This window comes from Procambarus clarkii, chromosome 71, assembly GCF_040958095.1.
Source record: "Procambarus clarkii isolate CNS0578487 chromosome 71, FALCON_Pclarkii_2.0, whole genome shotgun sequence".
NCBI classification, from domain to species: Eukaryota; Metazoa; Arthropoda; class Malacostraca; order Decapoda; family Cambaridae; genus Procambarus; species Procambarus clarkii.
In genome coordinates, this window is record NC_091220.1 from 9,926,433 (window position 1) to 9,946,104 (window position 19,672).

Below are 19,672 nucleotides of genomic sequence, written 5' to 3' on the forward strand. Positions count from 1 at the left end.
CAAAAATGGAATCAATACAGGAAGAGGCCAAACCCACAAACATACCAGCGATACAAAGATGCGAGAAACAACTACACGGCAGTGAGGAGAGAGGCAGAAAGAAATTTTGAAAAAGGGATTGCGGACAAATGTAAAACAGAACCAGGACTATTCTATAAATTCATAAACAAATTGCAGGTAAAAGATAATATTCAGAGGTTAAAAATGGGAAATAGATTCACGGAAAATGAAAATGAAATGTGTGAAACATTAAACGAAACATTCCAAAGTGTGTTTGTACAAAATAAAATCTTCAGGGAATCAGACAAAATAAGAATTCCAGAGAACAACATAGAGCACATAGAGGTGTCTAGAGACGAAGTGAAAAAATGCTCAAGGAGCTAAGTAAGAACAAAGCAGTTGGTCCAGATAGAGTTTCACCATGGGTTCTGAGAGAATGTGCACCTGAGCTCAACATTCCACTTCAACTGATTTTTCAGGCATTCCTGTGTAAAGGAGTTGTAGCTGATGTGTGGAAAAAGGCTAACATCATTTCAATCTACAAAAGTGGCAACAGAAAAGACCCTCTCAATTACAGACCGGTATCATTGACAAGTGTAATAGTCAAAATATCGGAAAAAATATTTAAAACTAAATGAGGTATAACACCTGGAGAGAAATGATATAATATCAGACAGACAGTATGGTTTTCAATCTGGAAGATCCTGTGTAACGAATTTACTCAGTTTCTATGATCGAGCAACAGAGATATTACAGGAAAGAGATGGTTGGGTTGACTGCATCTATCTAAACCTAAAACAGGCTTTTGACAGAGTTCCACATAAGAGGTTGTTCTGGAAACTGGAACATATTGGAGAGGTGACAGGTAAGCTTCTAACATGGATGAAAAATGTCCTGATAGAAAAATGAGGGCTGTAATCAGAGGCAATGTATCAGACTGGAGAAATGTCAAATGGCTTACCACAGGCTTCAGTTTTTGCACCGAGAATGTTCATTGTCTACATAAATGATCTACCAGATGGGAAAACAGAATTATATGAACATGTTTGCTGATGATGCTAAGATAATAGGGAAGATAAGAAACCTAGATGATTGTCATGCCCTTCAAGAAGACCTGGACAAAATAAGCATATGGAGCACCATTTGGCAAATGGAATTTAAAGTGAATAACTGCCATGTTATGGAATGTGGAATAGGAGAACATAGACACCACACAACCTATAAATTATGTGAGAAATCTTTAAAGAATTCTGACAAAGAAAGGGATCTAGGGATGATTCTAGATAGAAAACTGTCACCTGAGAACCATATTAAGAACATTGTGCGAGGAGCCTATGCTACACTTTCTAACTTCAGAATTGCTTTTAAATACATGGATGGCGAAATACTAAAGAAAGTGTTCATGACTTTTGTTAGACCAAAGCTGGAAATATGCAGCTGTTGTGTGGTGCCCATATCTTAAGAAGCACATCAACAAACTGGAAAAGGTGCAAAGACATGCCACTAAGTGGCTCCCAGAACTGAAGGACAAGAGCTACGAGGAGAGGCCAGAGGCATTAAATATGCAAAAACTAGAAGATAGAAGAAAAAGAGGCAATATGATCACTACGTACAAAATAATAACAGGAATCGATAAAATTGATAGGGAAGAATTCCTGAGACCCGGAACTTCAAGAACAAGAGGTCATAGATTTAAACTAACGAAACAAAGCTGCCGGAGAAATATAAGAATATTCCCTTTTGTAAACAGAGTGGTAGACGGTTGGAATAAGTTAGGTGAGAAGGTGGTGGAGGCCAAGACTGTCAGTAATTTCAAAGCGTTATATAACAGAGTGCTGGGAAGACGGGACACCACGAGCGTAGCTCTCATCCTGTAACTACACAGCCCTACTGGGGAGCCGGTCGGCCAAGCGGACAGCACGCTGGACTTGTGATCCTGTGGTCCCGGGTTCCATCCCGGGTGCCGGCGAGAAACAATGGGCAAAGTTTCTTTCACCCTATGCTCCTGTTACCTAGCAGTAAAATAGGTACCTGGGTGTTAGTCAGCTGTCACGATCTGCTTCCTGGGGGTGGAGGCCTGGTCGAGGACCGGGCCGCGGGGACACTAAAGCCCCGAAATCATCTCAAGATAACACTTAGGTAATTACACATACGTAATTACTGCATGAGAGTTGGTTAGTGGAGTGGTGTACCAGTATGGTCACTTGTGCTGGGCGGGTATTTGACATGAATGAGTTGTGTGTCAGGTGTACCAGCTGTGCGTGTCACTGACTGGATATTATTTTCAGAGCAGGAAGAATAATTATATGAGTATATTGTTCCTAGTAATGCTTAATGTATTTAACACCATTGGTCTCGTTGGACACCGCTCGCGTCCTATTTTTTTCTCTTGAGTCCTAGCCGTGGACTGTGCTCGCCTCCAATACAAAAATATTTGTATCAAATTCATTTTTTATCCCATTGACTTTGGGATAGTTTCAAAATGAGCGCCTATAGAGTGTGCACAATTTGATACCAAAATGAAAGATGTAACACGAAACGTGAGGTCAGAACACTTCAAAGATTATAAATACGTTTTCAGTCAAAATTTTAAGATATTTGTTAAAATTCTATTTATTGTGCTATTATTATCGGACTAGTTTTAAAATGTGCGCCTTTAGATTGCGAGCAATTTGATACCAAAATGAAAGATGTAACACAAAAATTTATGTCAGAACACTGAAAAGATATAAATAATTTTGTAATGATGAGCGTCCAAAATTAAAATATTTATTAAAATTCCAGTTATTGCTCTATTATTATAGGACTAGTTTTAAAATACGCTCCCTTTTATTGCGAACAATTTGATACCAAAACAAGCGACATAACATGAAAATTTATGTTATCAAACTGAACGAGTATACACATTAGGTTGTGTGCAAATCAGTGCTCGTTCATGGGTAACCTTAGGCTTTGCTGTGGGGAGTCTCGCCAGGCTTTTGGACATTATATGCATATACACCTATAGGGAATTTAATTGTGAACACAATGATACCAAAACGAATGACGTAGTATGAGAATTAAGATGAGAAAACTGTCAAATTAAGATGAGAAAACATAAAAATCACAACAAAACAGACAAGCAGCAACCCTAGCCTATCACTAAGGGGGCCACAGAAGCACTCCACACAGCAGGGGTGGTGGCCAGAAGGACAGAAATCCAAACAATGTGAACTCTCAGGAGCCCAGAGACATGTCAAGCGACAGCAACCCCTACGAGGGTGAGAACCCGAAAGCCCCAGAGAAGATAACCCTGAGACCCAAGGAATGTACTTGTAGGGCACCTAAGGAAGTACTAGTACTGCTGGCCAATGCCCCAACTTATGGCAGGTACAACCACTAGTGGCAAAATCCTGACAGGATATGACTGCCAGAGTAGACGTCAGCCCCAGCCAGCTTCAGTCAACGAACTGGCAATCTAGCGGCCGGCTCGGGAGAGGAGGGGGAGGGGGGGGGGGGCGAATGTGTGGCGCATCAGGTTGATGATGATTTGCTTTTTACCTTGCTTTTCTTGTGGGGAGTTCTTGGGCTCTGTTAGGTCTTGGGTTGCAAATTTTCTATCAGTTGGGGGTCTGTTTTGGGGTGCCTACTTTTCTGGGTGCCTAGCCCAGGTCGATAGCAGACATGAATATATTTTCAAAGAGTGAAGTTTTCATAGAACATTGCTCCCTGCACCTCTCGGAGGGAACCAGGTTCTGGCTCATGGTTCCCGGTAGGCATGAGGCCTCCATAAGACTGAAGCCCCAGACTAATATAGCTAATACCAGTTCGATAGCTCCGGGGAGCCGACGGGGCTCTCCTCAGAAAAGTAAACTAAGTAATAACGATTTATAATCCTTACCTTGCAGTTACCTTGCGATGATTTTGGTGCTCAATTCTCCGTGGCCCGGTCCCCGACCAGGCCGACTGGTTGTTGGACTGGTCAACCAGGATGTTGGACTGGTCAACCAGGATGTTGGACGCGGCTGCTCGCAGCCTGACGTATGAGTCACAGCCTGGCTGATCAGGTATCCTTTGGAGGTGTTTATCAAGTTCTCTCTCTCTTGAATACTGTCGGCTAGTTATGCCCCTTACTTGTAGTGGAAGCATAATGAACATTCTCATGCCTTTGATGTTGATAGAGTTCTCTCTCAGAGTACATATTGCTCCTCTGCTCTTTAACGGGGGCCTATTCTGCACATCCTGCCATAACTTCTGGTCCCATGTGATGTTATTTCTGTGGCCAGGTTTGAGACCAGCCCCTCTAATATTTTCCATGTGTAAATTATTATGTATCTCTCCTGCCTGCATTGTAGAGAATACAGATTTACTCATTTTAGTCAGTCCCAATAGTTTAGATGTTTAACCAAGTGGATTCTAGCAGTAAAGGATCTCTGCATGCTCTCCATGTCAGCAATTTCTCCAGCTTTGAAAGGGGCTGTCATTGTGTAGCAGTATGCCACTCTAGAAAGCACTAGCATCTTGAAAAGTATCATCATTGGTATAGCATCTCTAGTTTGAAAAGTTTTTGTTATCCAACCTGTCATTTTTCTTGCAGTTGTGACGGCTACTTTTTTGTGTTCTCTAAAGGTAAGGTTTTCCGACATCGAGTACACCCAGATCCTTTACATTGCTTTTTCGTTTTATTATGATTTGACTGCATTTTGAACGTGGTTTACGTTTTTATTTTTTTTATTTTTTCCCTAGCGCAGGAGCTGGAACATATCTTCATTAAATACCATATTATTTTGTGTAGCCCATTAAAGACCTGATTTACATCTGATTGGAGGTTTGCTGTGTCCTCTATGTTGTCTATTCTCATAAAAATCCTAGTGACATCTCCAAAGAATGATACAGTACTACAGTTTGTGTCCTTGTCTCTGTCCAATATGAGGATGAGAAAAATTACTGGAGCAAGCACACAGTACCCTGAGGGACTGAGCTCTTCACTATTGATGGTCAAGATTTTACTTAGAAGACTATTACATACTGAGTTCTGTTAGTCAGAAAATTGTAGATCCATCTGCCTATTTTTCCAGTGATTCCTTTTGAACGCATTTTTGTGTGCAATAACACCATGGTCAAATTTATCCAAGGCTTTTGTGAAATCTGTGTAAATTACGTAAGCGTTTTGCTTGTCTTCCATGGCATCTAAGGCCATGCCATAGTGGTCCTGCCATAAGGCCATCCTAGATATGTACAGTACATATATTCTTTACAATCAGTAACAAACTTTCTATTTACAGAAAATTACATTAACACAATCTTACCAAAACAATCTCCAATCTCAGGTGGAAGTTCTTTTAACTGATTCTCAGAAGCATTGAATTTGGTGAGTCTCTGCAAGTAACCAATGCTCAATGGAAGTTCTGTTAAGGAGTTGTGCGAAACATCCTGAAAGAAACAAACATGAAGTTAAACTTCAGTACTGTATGAGAAAGTAAGGTATCATAGGAATATGATATTTAAAACAAAACCCTTTTACTGTAAAGTCAGAGTATTTAGAAGTAGTTCAAAGGAAATAAAAACTCTTCTTAACCATTAAATATAAAATGATGTACATCAAAGTAGAGAAAACAAAAATTAAATTAAATATATTGCTAGCAATTTCTTTTTAATATTGTATGAGCTCGGTTATCCAAAGTCCACTAAATCAAAATATTTGGGATATCTGGCCAAAGTCTAATTCAACAAATTTTCTGCCAAACTTCCCCATATCTGAACAAATTCAGATTAACGGAGATTAGGTTACATCAATTCTCAAGAATTACACATTTAAAGGTCTACAGTAACACATAAGAGGTCAAACAACAACAACACAAGCAGAAGTGTCTTAAAATATATTTTTGATTTATAGTGTGTTAAAATAAAAATTATGGTGGCTGTGCTACAAAAAAAATGTGAATATTGTCATTTTTGTACTTTCTTTGTAAGAATTCTGCTAATTTGAATGTCTGGCTTGTCTAGCAGGGGGTCCTTCCCATATAATTTGGATAGGTGATCTTAGGCAGTACTTAACTACCAGCCAGTCATTATTATTACCAGAAGTCAATGGAAAGAAAACATAACTAGCAGTTTCCGTGGTGTAGTGGTAAGACACTCGCCTGGCGTTCCGCGAGCGCTATGTCATGGGTTCGTATCCTGGCCGGGGAGGATTTACTGGGCGCAATTCCTTAACTGTAGCCTCTGTTTAACGCAACAGTAAAATGTGTACTTGGATGAAAAAACGATTCTTCGCGGCAGGGGATCGTATTCCAGGGACCCTTAGGATTAAGGACTTGCCCGAAACGCTACGCGTACTAGTGGCTGTACAAGAATGTAACAACTCTTGTATATATCTCAAAACAAAACAAAAATAAAAAAACCAGAGTTGAATGTAATGAAACGCCACTTTCTGTGTGAGGCTCCCAGGAGCTATCCAGGCTGTTATGGATATACAGTGGTACCTCGCATAACGATCGCCCCAAAAGACGAACATTTTGGGTAACGAACGGCCCGATCGGCGTCAAATCGTCCCGTATGACGAACGCTGGTTTGAGTAACGTCAACACCACATGGTGGGGTCGCGCTGCTTCTTGCACATTCTTAGACGCCTCCGACGATGCACATAAATTATGTTGTTCTTGTTTAAAGATGCTAATGATGCTGGGATATAAAAGGGTGACTGCCGAGATGTTGCAAAGCATTGACGTTTTTGTAGGAAAAAAGAAATGAAATGTCTGATATACAACAAATGTCAAAAAGGTTCGTTCGGTGTTCGGCAGGTAGGCTGCTCCATTATAACAATCTTTCTTTGTTTGAAATGTGTTCCATTTGTTTTGTATTTGTCATTTACATCTCAATAATGGAGCAGCCTACCTTACATACACTGAATAAACCATTATGGCATTTTCCTTTCTTCAAATGTGTTCAATATTTATTTTTCATTTGTCTTATAGCAAAAGGTTCGTTCGGTGGTCGGCAGGTAGGCTGCTCCATGTTTCTTACATACAAAAAACGTAAATAATAAAAAAAAATGAATTTTGAAAACCAGTACAAATGTCAGAAAGGTTCGTTCGGTGGTCTACAGGTCGGCTGCTCCATGTTTCTTAAATAAAAAAAAAACGAAAAATAAAAGAACTTGAAACAATTTGAAAAATGGACAAATGCCATAAAGGTTCGTTCAGTGTTTGTCGGGTAGGCTGCTCCATTATTGAGACGTAAGTGACAAATACAAAACAAATGGAACACATTTGAAACAAAGAAAGATTGTCATAATGGAGCAGCCTACCCAAAAAACACTGAACGAACCTTTTGCTATAACGAATATGAAAGACAAGGGCTGCTGGCTGGGTTAGTAGTGCGTGAGCAACCATTTGTGGCACACGCGCCTCTGGCTCTCAAACACCTGTCCCACACGGTGTTGAAAGACTGCGCTCAGTCGGTGAAATTCAGACCCTATGGTTTGAAGAACATAAGGGTCGTAACATTGGTGAAGCTAGGCGCAATAAGGGCTTAACACAACGGTCAGATGCCAGTGATACAGCACGTATGAGGATGATACAGCGAGTGTATCCAGTTGTAGCTCTGAGCCCCACCCTTGCCATCTCGAATTTATATAGATGATTCATAGATGAATCGTTTTCTGCGTTCAGTGATGATGCATCTGATACAAGTAGCATAGATGAACAGTGTTAGCGCTTCCATGGTGGTGGTGTTCATTGATATTTTCAAGAATACCTGAATCTCTTCCTGACTGATGGACACTCTTTGAGGCTAGCTGAATCTTTTCCTGTGTGGGACCTTACAAAGCGATCTTTTCAAGACTACCTTACAAATTGAGCTTTTCCTATAATCGTTTCAATACTACCTTATGCCTTGCAAGCTTGGCTACATACCACCTACAAGTACTAAAGCCAAGGGTGCACGCGAGTGCGTTATTTGCAAGCACACAGAACGATGAAACTGGAAACAAAAATCTATCTGTAGCTGGTGCAAGGAGAGCAAAGTCGTGCTGTGTACCATGGACTACTTCGTTGACTATTACGCACCTCCAAAGTACTGAGTGTGTAATACAGTGTGTTACTGTGTAAATAGTATGTGAAACTGTACATATTGTAATTTTAGTGAATTTTTACCACGTAATATTGTGACAATAAACATTTATTGTGGACACATTACTGACATGTATCACAGTTCCATGGAAAATTATGAATATTCTACTGTATACATATTGTAAAGGTCACAAATATGCATCATATACGATAAAAGAAACAAATAAAACCGCATTGGAAATGCATAGAAAAAATATTTGAAAATATATTTGTGGCAACACGCGGTGCTTGAATGGCCTGCGCGACCGTGTCTGGGAGCTTCACACACGGGCGACCAGGCCCTGATGACGTCACAGCGCACCTTGTCCACGCCCTCACAGCCAAAGTAAGTGGAATTTGGTAATTATTTTTACATAGACATGTTCAGGGACGGTAATTTATCATTTTGCAAAGAAAAATGATATTTTGGGGAACATTTGATGTCATGCACACCAGGGGAATTTCACAATAAACACAGTGCATCACACTGGTTACATGGGGGACACTCGTTTTGTATGACGTCTGTTTCACATGACGAACATGGAACAGATTAAATTCGTTATGCGAGGTACCACTGTATTAGCAATCTGGCATTAGTCAAAGTGCATGGAGTTCGTACCAACCAGGGACCACGAGCAAGAACCTGGCCCCCTCAGAAAGGCATTGAGAAGCAATGGCCTATAGAAACCTCTGTGTGGTTGGAAGGATTCTATGTCTGTCATCGGCTGGGTCAGGCACTCAGAAAAGTAGGTGCCCCAAAACAAACCCCAAATTTGGATGAAAATATTGCTACCGAAAGCCGAACAAGTGGACAGAACTCCCCAAACTAAAATTAGCAAATGAGCATGACATCATTATGTCGCCGTGCCACTGTCTACGCAACCCCCCCATCACCCTGGGTGGGGGAAAAGGGAAGCCCCAGACTCTCGTACCGGCGATCAACCCTTCAGTTCTTAGGCTAGATATCAAAATTCACGAAAACACTACCGACCAGAGGGAGGGAGGGAGGGACACTGGGGAGTTTCCGGGACTCATCCAGAAAATGGCGTTTTATTACATTCAACACTGGTTTTCTGGGGGGAGCCTCATCAGCTCCCCGGAGCTACCTACCCAAAGACAAGGAAAAACAGGGATGTACCCAGGCGGCGGTCAGTCCCCACTCCTCAACACAAAGTTGAGACAATTGGCTGCAACTACCGACCCAATGAAATGCAGGCCTTACTTGGTCCAAGAACATTGACCAAGTAGCGAGCGGCCAGGACCCTGTTCGACCTCCAAAAGCCCCGTGCCCGAATGTCAACCCAAGATATGTTGCCAAAGACGGCAGCCAAAGCAGCAAACTTACACACTTTGTGAGCACGAGGATAGACCACAGGCTGGCTAGACTTAATAACCCTGCGGATGACCTGGAAGACCCGAGCCCAGGAATAGGGAAGAAGAGAAACCGGATCAACCCAAAGCGCATCCCTGGCCACCACAGCCAAGGCACGCCAATACTGTATCCACTCGCTAATCCGGACTATATGGGAAGGACCCCAGCCGGATTATCATGTTTTCTGGATTAACGTACTTTTTCACCTCTGAGTCCAAAAGTGACCATTTCCAACTATTTTTACACCACAAACAACATGCTGCAATTTGAATTGCCTTGCCATACATAATTATAAAATATTCAACTAGAAACCTCAATTTATCTTGTTGTTGTTCGTCTTCTTGAGTGATGCCACACATCTTGAAGTTAAGAATTCTTGACAATTTACAAAACCTATACTAACACAACACTAAAATTAACACTTAAAATTACAGTACTGTACATCAAGCAAAGTTAATTTTGACTGCCAGATGCTGGAGCCTCACTGGTTGAAGGCTCTTGGCTTGCCTGTGATGCTTCACTGGTTAAAAGCACTTGGCTTGCCTGTGATGCTTCACTGGTTGAAGGCCCTTGGCTTGCCTGTGACGCCTCACTTGTTGAAGGCTCTTGGCTTGCTTGTGACGCCTCACTGGTTGAAGGTGCTTGACTTGCCTGTGACGCCTCACTGGTTGAAGGTGCTTGGCTTGCCTGTGACGCTTCACTGGTTAAAAGCACTTGGCTTGCCTGTGATGCTTCACTGGTTGAAGGCCCTCGGCTTGCCTGTGATGCTTCACTGTTTGAAGGCGCTTGGCTTGCCTGTGATGCTTCACTGGTTGAAGGCCCTTGGCTTGCCTGTGACACCTCACTTGTTGAAGGCTCTTGGCTTGCTTGTGATGCCTCACTGGTTGAAGGTGCTTGACTTGCCTGTGACGCCTCACTGGTTGAAGGTGCTTGGCTTGCCTGTGACGCCTCACTGGTTGAAGGTGCTTGGCTTGCCTGTGACGCCTCACTGGTTGAAGGTGCTTGGCTTGCCTGTGACGCCTCACTGGTTGAAGGTGCTTGACTTGCCTGTGACGCCTCACTGGTTGAAGGTGCTTGGCTTGCCTGTGACGCCTCACTGGTTGAAGGTGCTTGGCTTGCCTGTGACGCCTCACTGGTTGAAGGCACTTGGCTTGCCTGTGACGCCTCACTGGTTGAAGGCACTTGGCTTGCCTGTGACGCCTCACTGGTTGAAGGTGCTTGGCTTGCCTGTGACGCCTCACTGGTTGAAGGTGCTTGGCTTGCCTGTGACGCCTCACTGGTTGAAGGCGCTTGGCTTGCCTGTGACGCCTCACTGGTTGAAGGTGCTTGGCTTGCCTGTGACGCCTCACTGGTTGAAGATGCTTGGCTTGCCTGTGACGCCTCACTGGTTGAAGGTGCTTGGCTTGCCTGTGACGCCTCACTGGTTGAAGGCGCTTGGCTTGCCTGTGATGCCTCACTGGTTGAAGGTGCTTTGGTTGATTTTCTTACCATATAAGAATCAAGTTTAGCTTGCCTTCTGTGTTCACTGGCCAGTTGTATGATCAGCTCTTTGGTTTGCCTCAGGTACTGATACATGTTTCCAACTTCTGGATGAGCACAATTGGATGAAAAATTTATTAACAGGTCAACAGAAGACATGAGTAAACTGTATTTTGTTGTCTGTGGTGTTGGTTCTTCACTGTCTTCTTTATCCTCCTCCTCCTCTTCGTCGACCTCACCAGTAATAGACTGGAGAATCTGCTCTTCACTCATCACACCATATCCTGGGTCATTAGCATCTCTTTCAAGCCAATCAACCAAATCCTGTCTTTCTAAGTTTTTGCCAGCATTTCTGAACATTCCATGGATTTCATCTGTAAATCCTCCAAAATTCATTTCTTCATCCTCCTCATTGCTGACCGTAGACGTGAGGATGTTTTTGCAGGAAATGTTCAAGGTCGATTCATTTACTTCACTCCACACCTTGACTCAGTCAGAGGTACCTGCTTGATGGGGTTCTGGGAGTTCTTCTACTCCCCAAGCCCAGCCTGGGGCCAGGCTTGACTTGTGAGAGTTTGGCTGTTGCTTGGAGCGGCCCGCAGGCCCACATACCCATCACAGCCCAGTTGGTCCGGCACGCTTTTTAGAAAACAGTCTAGATTTCTCTTGAAGATGTCCATGGTTGTTCCGGCAATATTTCTTATAGTCGCTGGGAGGACGTTGAACAACCGTGGACCTCTGATGTTCATACAGTGTTCTCTGATTGTGCCTATGGCACCTCTGCTCTTCACTGGTTCAATCTTGCATTTTCTTCCATATCGTTCACTCCAGTATGTTGTTATTTTACTGTGTAGATTTGGGACCTGGCCCTCCAGTATTTTCTATGTATATATTATTTGGTATCTCTCTCGTCTCCTTTCTAGAGAGTACATTTAAAGAGATTTGAGATGATCCCAATAATTTAGGTGTTTTATCTCGTCTATACGTGCTGTATATGTATATGACGCCTTGACTGACGCCTTGTCAAGTCAGGTGAGTGACCTCACCTGACTTGCCACAGTTCTCCACCCACCATACTGTTTTTGCTTTTATATACAGACGTTATATGTAAGTATTGTTATGATCTCAGCCTACAGGAGAAACGAGTCTCCCTCCTTGAGAGTTATTCAGCAAGCCTGACCTGATTAGAAGGTCTAGCATATATTGAGGTGATAACGCATATGTAAAATAGTTGCTTGGATATGTGTAACAGTTTGAGATTATGGGCAATGAAGAAGAAAACAGATAAATGACTGGCTAGGAGATGTGGACATTTTGCTGGAGGCATGAGGCTCGCTTCTGGAGGGGCTTTGACCTCACTTGAGTGCCAGACATCGCAGGGGGAAGCCGCGCTCCGTTTGAGCTCCCGTCAGAAGGGAACCCCTAGTGATATATCTCGAAGAGAAGAGAAGTGTGCAGACGTACCAGCTGTGGAATCGAGCTGGGGACGTGTGGTCTCAAGTCGTGGGCGATAATTAGTGAATATTAAGCTGCCCGGAGGTATTATTGTGGGCCGTGGAGCGCCCTGACCAAGCCTCGTCAGAGGAAAAAGCGCCCTCGACCAATTAATCTGTGGTAAGCACGATAAACGCCAGTTCATAGTGATTGCTTGTAGTTGGTCGTGTGCCCAGCGACAGTAGCGATGTTTATTTATAAGTTAGACATGTTTTAATAAGGCAGAAAGCCTGAAATAGGAGAATGAAGAGGGAGGAACACGGAGCGACGTCCATCCCCTCTGAGCTCTGACGGATGACTGAGGGAGCCCGGCTCCTGACGGAGGAAGACCCTCCCAGCGAGTGAGGACCGCCGCCAGGCGAGGTGGAGTATGGACCCGCCCAAAACGGGGGAGTCCACTCTCACTGTATGTAGAGAACAGATAGAGGTTTGAGGCAAACATATTGTGTGAATATTTTTTGTTTATGGGTTAAAGGGGAACATTTTATTGGAGTGTCGATGGGTTGCAGGTTTGTTCTTTGGGGAAGAAGTTGCTGAGAACTTCGAAGCCAGCAGATGAAGTAGCTGATGAGACTCCAAGGTAGTGGAGCAGAGGACCTCGAGCTGTGAGGAGAAGCAGCAGTGAAGAGGAGTGTCACGTGCTTCTGTAGAGGTGGTGTAGCAGCCAAGAGAGCTGTGGAGGAACCTAGCAGAAGGGTGAAGCACCGTAGTTGCTCAAGGAAACTTCATGATAGCAGCCTGGAGGAGCTGCAGAGGATCCTGGTAGTGAAGCCCGGAAGAACCTAAGGATATTAGGGTAGTGAACTTCCAGAGGTGGAAGGGGAAGTTCTGGTGGATTACTTGTAGGGAGTTGATAGTGTTTGGTTGTCATTAGCGTGCAAGACGCAGTGAGAGGTGAGTGGTTGTTTGCAGTCTTATGTCAGGGAGTGTTTTAAACTGAAGTTTAGAGTTACAGTCGTAGGCTGGATTACCTACAGATGTATGCGTTCCAGGACTGACAGTGATCGATTGATCATTGTTGTGTATCAATGAACATTTATACTGATATATGTTATTGCATTCAAATGCTGATTTTCTATGTATATATATTATCTTGCTGATGGTGCAACAGTGTATGTAGACTTGACCAACTTGAGGAGGTTGATAGTATCAGGTGGTGAACCAGGAGATAGGATACCACTTGATAAGCTGATGGTAGAATTCTGGTTGTGTTGGAGAGCAACCTGATTGTGATATTATAGAGTATAGGATTCATTATTATTATATGTGTGTATGTATCGTGTATGTGCTTTGTCTAGTAAATGTATCCCAATTTGCTGGTGTTTGCCCTTGTCCTAGTGAGGCTTCCCAGGAGGTAGTAAAGAAGGAGAGAGAGAGAGAAAGAACCAAGAACCACTGCTGTGGACAGGGTAAGAGGTAATACTAGTAAATCATAGGGGATTGAGGAGATCATATCTCATAAGGAGAGAGTGGGGAGTCACAGCGGCTCGAGTGGGTGTGTGCACGTGACAACGAGGCTAAGCGTTGGAGCCGCATCCCCTAAACGTGTGACGTTGAGCCCCTCTCCAAGAGCCAGAAGTGCCAAGGGTGATCTCCTAGTATAAGCACTCTACCGAGTTGTGGGTTGGGTTGTCCGTAGAGAAAGATCAACGACGACAACACCAACCAACCCACAGTCTATAATAGTATTTACATGTTTTGTTCACCATAACTGTACATCTAAGCTTGTATGGTGAGTAAAGGCACAAAGACGTAGGACCTCACACAGTCAGCTGGCTGCTGCCCTCAAGGCCAGACGCACTAATATTTCTCCTCCAACAATACTGTTTGTGGTGTTATTACGCTATATACACACATTATATATAAATATCTACCTGTTTTATTCACCATACTTGTACAAGTAAACTGGTATGGTGCCCAAAGACCATCGTGGTCACCAGTAAACAACCTGATAAATCGTGCAGACGACGCCACCGCCCTCACCAAAATGGCGACTCCCAACCTACTCCTCTTGCTGTTTATACCCTCTATACACACATTACATATAAGTATCTACATTTGTATTCACCATAGCGAACCACTAAACTGATATGGTGAGTGCAGTCAATAAAAGGTGGCCACACACAGTCAGAAGACAACGCCACCATCCTCCCTCCCACAGCATTACTCCTCCCTCCATGGCGCACAGCGCTAAATATCACCACAATCCTACTATTATCAGAACCCTGGTCAGTTTTATCACAGTCAGGGATCTTCTGTAATAATATCATCACTACATAATAGCATGAACAAGTATATTATGGCATTTTTAGGCGATGCTGTGGTCACAAGCTGAACAGCAGTGCTGTGAGCTCATGCTGCGTGCATCAGGCTTGGTAGCTCACTCAATACTGAGGCCCCTAACACCCGGGAATTTGACCCACGATTTTTTTAAAAAATGGCGTCTGTTTACAAGAGCCCTGATGAAGGTGTGGTGAACCCCGTGTATCCGCGGGCCGTTTAAATCTTGCGTAGTACTCCAAAGCATCATATGATGCGATGCGCAATTTTCTGCAAGTCAGTCAATGCATCATATGATGCGATGCGCAATTTTCTGCAAGTCAGTCAATGCATCATATGATGCGATGCGCAATTTTCTGCAAGTCAGTCAATGCATCATATGATGCGATGCGTAATTTAAGGGTTAAGCGAAGTGAGGTCTGGTCTCTTGTGATGGCAGCAAAGACCAGTTGATGATAGTGAATATGCCTTTCCCTGTCGATAATGAGAATGCAAGACCACACTCCTCTGGGGAAAGCATTGATACCAGATAAAAAAAATATTGCTAGGAAAGAATGAAACGCATGAATGATAGCTAAGCGATGTATTATTTTAACTAGTCTGCAATAGTTGAGTGTGTCTGCCAGTCTGTATCTGCCTGCATGTCTGTCTATTTGTCTGTGAGCATATTTTTTCTGTTTATTTGTGTGTCTGCACCTGTATGTCTGTTCTGTTGAGTTACTTTTTACCAAGAGGGAATACAAGCAGTATTCTGTAGTGCACGTCACTACTATTCTGTAGTAACGTGCAGCAAGCCTGGTGGATGCATTCCCCAGGGAAAACAACACAGGTCAACAATTAGTCAATGGCGGCTTTATTTAAATGTATTGGCGAGCCCACCTTTTATTGTATTAATAAGTGTCATGTTGTTTCTGTCATACCCTTGTCTGGGTCTTCTGTTTTTTATTGGAGAGTTATATATCATTACTGCTATCTTTTGCCCTCCTATTGATATGGTGCCTGTTATGCAGTCTCTGAACCCTTCTTTTTATTAGCAGGACAGATTTTCCTCCTCCCAGCCTTCCTTTCAATTATTTCCTTATTACAGTGTAGTCCTGGAGAAACATTGCCGTCATTATGACATTTGATAATTTAGTTTCAGTGAGCACTATTACATTTGGGTTATCTTCTTGTGCTCCTTCCCCAAGTTCACTTGCTTTACTTGTGACACTGTCTATGTTGGAGTGCATTACTCTGACGCTAACTTTATTCTGCACAGTCTCGCTTATCCTTAACATCAGTTCCACTGGTGTAGAATGTTGCTCTGTGGGCTTATTACATGGTGTGAAAGATACGTGAATTTGAGGTGGGGGGGAAGGATTATTCTCATTTTATTTTCAATTAAACTGGGAACAGACCAGAGAAATCTGGATTATTCAATTTAGTGGATAAACTCACAAATCTGGCCAAATTCGGAAGGATAGATGCACTTTATATGCTGGTAAAGGCTTTCACGAGCATCCAAAACAAATAGCTAAAGACAAATATATAAATAAAATATGCTAAGAGTTAAACACAGAAATCAAGAAAATCAGTACTTTACCAGATATTCTAGAACATTCAAGTTTCCCAAGTCCTCCGAGAGTATCTTGAGATTATTATGATCGAGCTGAAGAGATCTTAAATCAGAAAGAAGGAATACACCTGCTGGTAATTCCTCAAGGCGATTGTGACTAAGATTTAGACGGTGAAGGCACGTCAGGTCTCCAAATGTTGATGGCAGAGTTGTTAGGCAGTTGTCTGAAAGCTAGAAATATAACACATGACATTATAAAAAGATTAATGAAATACTGTAATTACCTGCAAGAATGTAATGCTACAGAGCACCACTTGGTTTCCGAACCCCTTGGGGACGAGACCCGTCGGTTAACATGTAAGTTCGTATACGAGAAATAGAGGGGAAAAAATAAACTAGAAATGTAAAAAGAAATTTTTCCGAAAAATTTATGAAAAAAACTCTAGGGAAAAAAATCGTCAGGTTCATGGCGTAAATGCGACCGTGTTTTGTTTGTACTCATCAATAAGTGAAGTCCTGATCCGCTTTATAAAAGTCCTTAATTGTTCCTAACTGATTATTAAGACGACTGGCAAACATCCTCTGGATGTTTCCTGCCAGCCTGCAGGCACATCCTGCCTAAAATATACGATGATGTACTGTACATTTAAGAAACAAATCTGGGTCACAGGTCTGTGGAGTGTGGTTAGGCTTACGGAGTCAGCCGGTCCCTCCCCCACCACCAACACACCTCCCCCTCTCCCCCCACCACCGACACACCTCCCCCTCTCCCCCCACCACCGACACACCTCCCCCTCTCCCCCCACCACCGACACACCTCCCCCTCTCCCCCCACCACCGACACACCTCCCCCTCTCCCCCCACCACCGACACACCTCCCCCTATCCCCCCACCACCGACACACCTCCCCCTCTCCCCCCACCACCGACACACCTCCCCCTCTCCCCCCACCACCGACACACCACCCCCACCCCCCACCCCAAACCCATACACACACACACACACACACACACTCTCAAAGGTCACGTGGTTCACAGTTCACTTCAACACCCATATATCGCTTCCTGCCTGCCTGCCTCCTTCCCACCCTGCCAGCCTGCTTCCTTCCCAGCCTGCCTCCTTCCCAGCCTGCCTCCTTCCCAGCCTGCCTGCCTGCCTCCTTCCCAGCCTGCCTCCTTCCCAGCCTGCCAGCCTGCCTCCTTCCCAGCCTGCCAGCCTGCCTCCTTCCCAGCCTGCCTCCTTCCCAGCCTGCCAGCCTGCCTCCTTCCCAGCCTGCCAGCCTGCCTCCTTCCCAGCCTGCCAGCCTGCCTCCTTCCCAGCCTGCCAGCCTGCCTCCTTCCCAGCCTGCCAGCCTGCCTCCTTCCCAGCCTGCCAGCCTGCCTCCTTCCCAGCCTGCCAGCCTGCCTCCTTCCCAGCCTGCCAGCCTGCCTCCTTCCCAGCCTGCCTCCTTCCCAGCATGCCAGCCTGCCTCCTTCCCAGCCTGCCTCCTTCCCAGCCTGCCTCCTTCCCAGCCTGCCTCCTTCCCAGCCTGCCAGCCTGCTTCCTTCCCAGCCTGCCTGCCTGCCTCCTTCCCAGCCTGCCTCCTTCCCAGCCTGCCTCCTTCCCAGCCTGCCAGCCTGCTTCCTTCCCAGCCTGCCTCCTTCCCAGCCTGCCAGCCTGCTTCCTTCCCAGCCTGCCTCCTTCCCAGCCTGCCTTCTTCCCAGCCTGCCTCCTTCCCAGCCTGCCTCCTTCCCAGCCTGCCAGCCTGCCAGCCAGCCTGCCTGCCAGCCTGCTTGCTTCCCAGCCTGCCTCCTTCCCAGCCTGCCTGCCTGCCTCCTTCCCAGCCTGCCTCCTTCCCAGCCTGCCTCCTTCCCAGCCTGCCAGCCTGCCTCCTTCCCAGCCTGCCAGCCTGCCAGCCAGCCTGCCAGCCAGCCTGCCTGCCTGCCAGCCTGCTTCCTTTCCAGCCAGCCTGCCTCCCCCCCTGCCATCATGCTAACGGGTAGTGTGTGTTAGGCTTATCTTCGGGAATGAGCCGGTCTCACCCCTACCACCAACAAACCACCCGCCCCCCTACATCCCATCTCTCAAGGTCACGCGGTTCAACCGCGTGACTACCACTCACTCCCTGCCTGCAAGCTAGCCTGCCTGCCTGCCTGCCTGTGCCTGCCAGCCTGCCTTTCCCTCCCTAATTCTCACTACTTCCATCCCTTCCTGCCTACCTCCTAGCATCTCTCCCTACCTCCCCCTCCCTCTTAGCATCTCTCCCTACCTCCTAACATCTCTCCCTACCTCCCCCTCCCTCCTAGCATCTCTCTCCCCCCCTCTCTCACTGATTCTCCCCCCCCCTCCTCATTCATACTGCCTCCCACCTAAGTTCCATCGTCCATCCACCCACCAGCCAGCCATCACTGACGCAATGGGTGCATTTGGAGCCAACATGGTGCACATATGTTTCTTGATTGTGCAGATATGTAAAACAAAAGTACAGAATGAACATTCCAGCCTTATGGCAATTCAAAATAATAGGAATAATAGGCCGTGAATCTGTGAAGTCACAGTGGGCAAACTGGACCATCGCCCACCCACCACCACAAGCCGGCGTGACGCTTGGCGGACCCCTTCCTACCCGAACTTTGTTCGGGTAGCATGACTCCCCAACCCCAATCGGGAAACTGGAAGTTTCGGATAACTAAAGTTCGGAAACCAAGTGGTGCTCTGTATTCAAATCCATCTAATAATACATTACTTTATTTGACTGTTTCTGAGATTAATGATATCCTAAGCATTAGAGGTCATGTGCAACAAAACGACAGCTTTAAATATAATGATATACCTTTTTCTGGTGAGTCCGTGATGGCTCCCTGTTATTTGCGGCTCCGGGTAGCTCCACACCTATCATATCACTCCATGCTCTTCTTAGTTATTAATAATGGGCTGAAGACCAGTAGCCAATACCTAGTCCCCTTATAGAGGCACAGAGCAGCCACCAGAAAGTAGAGAGCAAGACAAAAACAACAATAAGGAGAAAGAAAAATGGAAAACAAGTTGTCCAGCAGTTGTGGCATGTCACTGCAAGTTTCACCTCCTCACAAGATGGTAGCAATAGGAGCTGCTCAGCCACTGTACCCTTTCACCCATGACACGACTCACAGTCCCAGTGGCGCAGTGGTAACACTCGCCTGGCGCTTCGCAAGAGTGTCGGGCACGATATGAACCAAGGCCCTTGGTTCATATCCTGGCTGGGGAGGATTGACTAGGCACCAATCCTTAACTGTACACCTCTGATCATCCAGCAGTAAATGGGTACCTGGATGTTAAACGATTTGGTGGGTCGTATTCCAGGGAAAATTAAGATTAAAGGACCTGCCTGAAATGCTATGCATGTTAGTGGCTTTACAAGAATGTAAGAACTCTTATTGATAT

At 44.9% G+C, this 19,672-nt stretch overlaps 1 protein-coding gene across 2 annotated transcripts in view; it reads right to left on the minus strand.

The window, feature by feature from the left end:
- Positions 1-19,672, minus strand: part of LOC123745510 (leucine-rich repeat-containing protein 40) — a 124,088-nt gene that overhangs the window by 71,501 nt on the left and 32,915 nt on the right. For both annotated transcript variants that reach the window (XR_011224255.1, XM_045726091.2), the window contains exons 5-6: positions 16,298-16,501; positions 5,289-5,412 (exon numbers count right to left, since the gene is read on the minus strand). Coding sequence is in view for 1 of the 2 variants with exons in the window: in XM_045726091.2 (XP_045582047.2) it covers positions 5,289-5,412; positions 16,298-16,501 (328 nt within the window). In the remaining variant the exon portion in view is untranslated. The remainder of the gene's footprint in view (positions 1-5,288; positions 5,413-16,297; positions 16,502-19,672) is intronic.